At 35.0% G+C, this 6,572-nt stretch overlaps 1 protein-coding gene across 4 annotated transcripts; it reads right to left on the bottom strand.

Annotated features, from left to right (window-relative positions):
• Positions 2,521 to 6,174, bottom strand: LOC104719202 (nudix hydrolase 7). 4 transcript variants are annotated; one of them, XM_010437067.2, is made up of 10 exons: positions 5,891 to 6,174; positions 5,605 to 5,781; positions 5,378 to 5,443; positions 5,127 to 5,267; positions 4,944 to 5,021; positions 4,372 to 4,422; positions 4,236 to 4,270; positions 4,040 to 4,151; positions 3,801 to 3,939; positions 2,521 to 2,679 (listed from the first exon to the last, which is right to left on the bottom strand). In XM_010437067.2, exons 2-10 carry the CDS (start codon positions 5,746 to 5,748, stop codon positions 2,630 to 2,632), a joined length of 816 nt encoding a protein of 271 aa, XP_010435369.1. In that variant the 5' UTR covers positions 5,749 to 5,781; positions 5,891 to 6,174; the 3' UTR covers positions 2,521 to 2,629. The 4 variants fall into 4 exon arrangements, with proteins under 4 accessions (XP_010435369.1, XP_010435370.1, XP_010435368.1 ...); XM_010437068.2 differs by lacking the exon at positions 2,521 to 2,679 and adding an exon at positions 3,026 to 3,662 and having other exon boundaries at positions 5,891 to 6,173; XM_010437066.2 differs by lacking the exon at positions 2,521 to 2,679 and having other exon boundaries at positions 3,026 to 3,939; positions 5,605 to 5,784.

Below are 6,572 nucleotides of genomic sequence, written 5' to 3'. Positions count from 1 at the left end.
TGAAACAACCCGATCCTTTTTTTAATAATATATAACTAAGCATGCACAGCGGAATACATATGGCATAACCATCTCAAATAAATAATCAACAAAGATCATCCCTAACCATTTTATCATCATCTAGCATACTTCTATACAAGATTCAAACCTAATAAATATAACCAAGACCAACAACACATAATACCTACACCGCAAACAACAATTAATATGAGTAAGTATTATCACAAATACTTAGTGATACAATCCTCCCATCTACTAGGAATTAATGCCATACACAAGACAACTACATAAAAACAGCCAAGAAAAAACAATTGGAACCAAAATTGCATCCATAGACACCTAGTGTTAGTCGACACCACCACCAAACTAAACAACTTTTGCAACGCGATATTTTTCTGCTATGTCAGATGGTGTCGATCAACACCCACTTGGTGTTGGTCAACACAACAACTCTGCAACTCCTTCGTTGGCGAACTCCACCATCAATCAACCCTAAAACTCGACCACATCATCTCCCACGCCGACACAACCCATAACAGCCACACATTGCCACACAAACACCACAAAGTAAACAAAACATAGAGGAATCAAGCATATAAACATCAAATCAATCACACAAACCCTAATTGCTTAGATAAGTCATGGTCATGCACTCACCTTGATTTAGAAAGAGATTTAGGACAAACAAGACAAGGAACAACGCCACAACAACCTACCTGACACCAATAACCACAAATTTTCCTTCTCTTCTCTTTGACAACACCCAAAACAGATCCTTCTGCTTCTCTTAACCCTTCTCAAGGCTCCCTTTACTCTCAGGATCTAACTTAAAATCTCTCTCTCTCTCTCTCTCTCTCTCTCTCTCTCTCTCTCTCTCTCTCTCTCTTTCTCTTTCTCTCCTAGAAGCAACATACACAACTAGGGACAGGAAAAAAGGCTGTTCGTGCCTATAAAATTGAAACTTAGTGTTTCCAAACCCAAACCAAGCTAAACCAAACGATTTCAAAATGAACCAAACACCAACCAATTTAGTGGTGTCGACTGAAACCCTCCTTGGTATCGATCGACACCCACCCTATATTTGGGTTCGGGATGTTACATTAATAAACTTTAAATCGTAGTATATTTTCTATATTATTAAACCCACACAACGCGTGGGACTCATCCTAGTTCTTAATATCTAAAAGTTAACAACACAACTGTGACATATGCCCTTTATATTGGAATATTTACTCAGGGAAGACGAGACTCTGAAAGAAACAGGGAGTTTCCTAAGTATGTCTTCGACCTCGTGAGATTGCAACACATGGAGCAATCGAGACCATGCGCATCTAACCAAAGATTTCGAGTTATTTACTACTTCCTTTTGTATATTATTTTCTTCATTGATTTGTTTTCTCAGTTCATTCAAGTTTTTTAGAATCAAGAGAGAGAAAAAAGAGTCAAACAGTTGTAGCATTAGAAAGATCGAGTTGAGCTAAGTATTTTAGTGGATTCTCGAGATTACTCCGGGGAGACGTAGGATCCTATCTTGGGATATGAACTCGTAAAATTGCTAAGTAGTTTTGGTTTCTTACAAGCAATACAAATAACTGAGTGTGAGAGAGAGTGTGCGATCATCGTAGATCTAGGAATCTTGAAGGATCGAGAAGCCACAAGTTGTAACAGATCCAGATTCTTGGTGTTTGTTCTAGATCGGGTAAGAGAATGATGAATATGAAGCTCAAGGTCTTGGTGTTCGACAAACATGGTGACTTCTCTCTTTTGAACACACGGATGTCTATGTGACACTATGATTTCAGAGACTTTCACAGAGGTTTAAAATAATCGATTTGTCCACCTATGTCACCAAAGTGCACATATATTTTCGATCAAGGGTCCTGAGAGAAATCTTGAGTTAAGTGTACGACTAAGAGAGTTGACGATCGTGGCGTTATAAGTGGTATAAGAGCCGAACCCAGAAGAATGTGAAGTCGAGTGGGCTCACACCGTCGGGGCTGATGGTCTTGGTGCGCAATGAGGACGTTGTGATCTGTTAGTGGGGGTGAATTGTGACATCCTGGTTTCAGAGACTTGCGGAGAGGTTTCAAAGAATTGATTTGGCCATCTATGTCACCAAAGTGCAATTATATTTTCGGTCAAGGGTTTAGAGAGAACTCCATGGTTTGTGTACAAGGGTAAAACGAAAATGTTGAGAATATTTGATAACAAGACTATTTGCTAGATTATTTAAAAACTATATCTCACTTTCATCTCAAACAAACAAACTGTAAAATTCTTAGTTCTGGAAAAGTGATATTTTAACATGTTTTTCTACATGCTGGCGATGCAATTTGAGGTTGGAGATTCATACATTTTCTACAGAGAAGATAGCAACATGCATGTGGTAAGTTTATACTCTGCTTACTTTTGACATCTACCCAATATGTATTTTTCTACGATTTTTTTTGCTTTTGCTTACTTGCTTTTTAACAGTTTGAAATAAAAATATTCTTTATTATTTCATGGCATATAATATAAAAAGACTATTGACTCATATATTTACTTACAGTTTCTTTCCTACCTTGGCAGGATTCCAACATAAATAAAATGCCTCCTTAGTGAATTGTATGCATACATTGGACCAGAATTATTGTAAACACAATGAAGGGGGCCCTCTCCGGTCGCAAGCGAGGGGTCCTGTGAAACCAAGAGGCATATTTGAAAAAGAAAATAGGTTTTGCTGCTTGAATTCAAGAGAGAAAGGAAGAGTGCGTGTCGCTCCCACGAGGACAATCAAAACATTTTTTCAAATCTTTTCATGATTTTTATGGTTACATTATTAAATTTTTCTTTGCAAATCCTTGCAAATTCACATCCACATTTTCCTTCAAAATTTTTGATTAGAATTTGCTTATGACATTTTATTTAGTTTCTGTAAAAATCTAATCAAAGTTTTGTACGAGTTTACTTACATATACATGACGATAAATTTGACTTTATATGGAAACATAAAGCAACTAAAATTTATAATGTGGGTCCCTAGTTAAAACCAATGCCTTATTTTGGCTTATTTTGCTACACACTAAACACAATCTTGTACAAGCAATTGAGGAATGAGTTTCAATTCCAAAATTGGGTTTTAGAAAAAAACAAGGTATGGGCTTTAATCTCCCAACATATCTATAAATCATTTTAAATTGTTTAAAAACCTTGAACGCTTCTTGTTCTTGGATTCAGACTATGCAGTGCACTAAACACAAAATACCGGTTAAGAGAAAATAATTTTAAAGAATAAATCAAGCTGTAGTATGATAATACTTTTATTTATATATAAAAAAGCCTTGGAGAATCAAACCAGTCAAAAGAAAATATATTAGAATTCAAATACATAACGCAATGAAGTAGAATCGGAATAGTATATAACAAAGTTTCCTGTATTGCACACACTGGACACATTTATGTCCACAGGGTTGCTCAAGGGGTGACTCTCATTATAAATAATAATAAATATGAGGAAAAGTAGGAAAGAGAAAGAGAAAGTTACTTAGTTAAGCAATTTAAGAAACGTTGCTCTTTGAGTTCCCGATCATCTATTGGTTCATTTATTAAAAAATAATAAAAAGAAATCATTTAATTAAAATCTATTTTTTATCTGCTTTTTGAGAATCGTTTGGGCGTGACTACGGTGGAATTGATAGACGCCGAGTTCCAACATTATAGGATGAAAAAAAAAAATCAACGAGAAGCGGAGGGTTGGTAACGCATTGCATTAAGGCGATTGGCATGATCAGTATTGCAGTAGATAAAACTCTCCTTACCAGATGATGTGGTAGTTGGCAAAATGGAGAATCCCGAGTATTCTTCCTCACACTTCTTTTGGCAGATGTTAGCCATGAACTTGAACATCTCGTTCTTCTTGTTCCACTGTTGGTCTACATACTCTTGGATCGACATCCACTGTAATACGATATACCAGTTCAGGTGAAATTGGAAATTAGGTGACAGTTACTTTAACATTTTCTTGGGTAATCAACACTGAAAGTTAGAAAGGTTTTACCTTAGCTTCCAAGATCTCAGATTTTTGTTCAGTAATATCGTAGGAGCGCGGACTTAAAACACACAGAAAAAACATATCCGTTTTCTTTTTCAAGATTGCTTTATGGCTTTGCCTACGGGTAAAAGGTAAATCAATCATGAATCTATACGGACGGTAAGCCTGACCAAATGTTTCCAAAGCAATGAAAATAATTTACCTGAAAGCCAATACTTCGACAAAATCTGCAACAATCTGAAGTGAAAAGCCAATAAAAGAACACAGAGATAGATGAGAATGTCAAGTAAAAGATCCTTCTAATTGAAATGCTTTATATCTGAAAGCCAGAGACTTACACCAGTTTCTTCTGCCACTTCCCTAGCTACTCCAGTCCAAATATCCTCACCCTATGGAATTTAAATGTTTTAGTTAGAAGCAGAAAAATAAACAATCAGAACTACATTTCCACCTATTCTCTTAGTAGTCCAAACTTGATGTCATCAATAATCTTTCCAGGCACCAATGTTTGACATTACATCATTGTCTTACCACAAAACGAATACCAGGCTGACTAGCTAAGTTGTGAAAAGAATGTTCATGTCATAAGAGCTTATCTTAGTTAATGTAAACACTATATGTAAAAATTGCTTTCTTATCAAACTCAGCGACTACTCTCAACTAAATGCCCTACCTAGCCTTAGAAAATACTATACCCTAACCAACATGTTGACACCCTTTATCAGTCAAACCTTCATTAACAGTTCAATTGTTTTAATTCGCAAGGCAAATAGAGTATGGGATGCTAGGAGCTTAGTTCACCAAGATTGAGAGAAACTAGTTTTTAGGAATAACTTTTTATGTCATTCACCAGGATTGTTAATATTTAGTGGGACAATCAAGATAAAAAAAAAAAAAAAAAAATAATCACCTCATTGATAACTCCGGTAGGCAGCTTCCACACATTTTTATCTTTGAAAAACCCACTTCTTTCCTGGACAACGAGGACCTGTTCATCAAAGTGGTTCATCTCAATTTAGTAAAAGTGAAGTTTCAATAAACAAACACAATTGAAAAAACGAAGATATACAGTATTATTATTAGCAGCGAATACCTCTCTAGTATTTTTGTTGATAACCAAAGCACCAGCACCTACAACATGAGAAGCATTGGCTGGGATCGTATCAGGGGTGTTAGAGATCCAAGATACAAGCATCAAGTACTCAGGCTCAGCATGATGATATCTAAATCCTTCCTGAAGAATCACCATACACAACAGATTTAACCTCATCAATATAACAATCTTTACTAAAGTCAAACCCAACTAATAATAATAATATTCCAATCAACAGATAAACAACTTACACTAACTGCAGCCTCCACAAGATTAGCCAATCCAAGAGGCAAGTTTATCCAAATTCCCTTCTTCCCCTGCAAAAATCATAAACTCTTCACTAAGTCGTTCTTTAAACAAAGATAATTTGAGCTCATATCTCAAAAGCATTTCATTTCATCAACACAATCATTCCAAAAGAGAACCCTAGAGAAGAAACATTACAAAACTTGAGAATCTGAGATATATTTGTATATACCTCATCTCTCCAAAGCGAAAGCGAAGCCCTAAGACTTTCAGTAAAAACCTCAGGATCCATAGGTTCCACCATGGTTACAGTAACACCATCGTAATTGTCAGTCTCACCTTTAAGTAAAGGGATCTGCTGAGATCTATTAGCCATCACAATCTCTCTTCTCTTCTGATACAAAGACAGCTACTAACCGAGAGAGAGAAAAAAAAAAAAAAAAAAAACCGTATCTGAAAATTTTGGATTCAAGATTCCAGAAAACCCAAAAAGTGCAATATTCAATACATGTGTGTACCTTGGAGAGAATTGAATTGAAGTGATGATTCTTTGTAAGAGTCGATCTCAAGACGACATTTTATATACACGGAGATGACAGGACCTGCGAACAACAATTTCGTGGAACATCTCGGCCATATGAGCATTCTTTAATCATATATATATATATATATATATAAAGTGAAAAAGCTGATATTTTGTTAATAGGGAACGACGACTGTTTTGCTGCTTTGGGTTTATTTGACTTATCTCATCGTCCTCTGGACTCTGGAGGGAGTGGAAACCTCGTCGAACTAACTACTACTTGGAAATTTTCAGAAGAAACATCAGTCTTTTAAAATTGGAAGTTATAACTACCGATGTAATTTACTAATTTCTGATGTGTTTTTAAAATATACTAGAGGTAAAATATCCACGCAACCCGGTGAGATATTTTTTTTATTTAAATTTAAATAAATATTATTTATAACATAAGATTATTATTTATGTTTTTACTGTATATTTAATTTTTTTATAGATACTACACTATATAAAATTTGACATTTTGTGTAAAATAGAAATCTTACGTTATTTAATTATGGATTGTAAAAAGTTTCACAAATCTTCTATTATTAAACTAATGATTTAAAGATGTACCTCAAAATCTCATGGTTTTAAACTTTTAGATGAGATTTGAAAGAATTTTACAACAAATCATATTA

Source organism: Camelina sativa, chromosome 10 (genome assembly GCF_000633955.1).
Source record: "Camelina sativa cultivar DH55 chromosome 10, Cs, whole genome shotgun sequence".
Classification (NCBI taxonomy): Eukaryota; Viridiplantae; Streptophyta; class Magnoliopsida; order Brassicales; family Brassicaceae; genus Camelina; species Camelina sativa.
The sequence above is the reverse complement of the archived record's forward strand: the minus strand, read 5'-3'. Positions and strand labels throughout refer to the sequence as shown.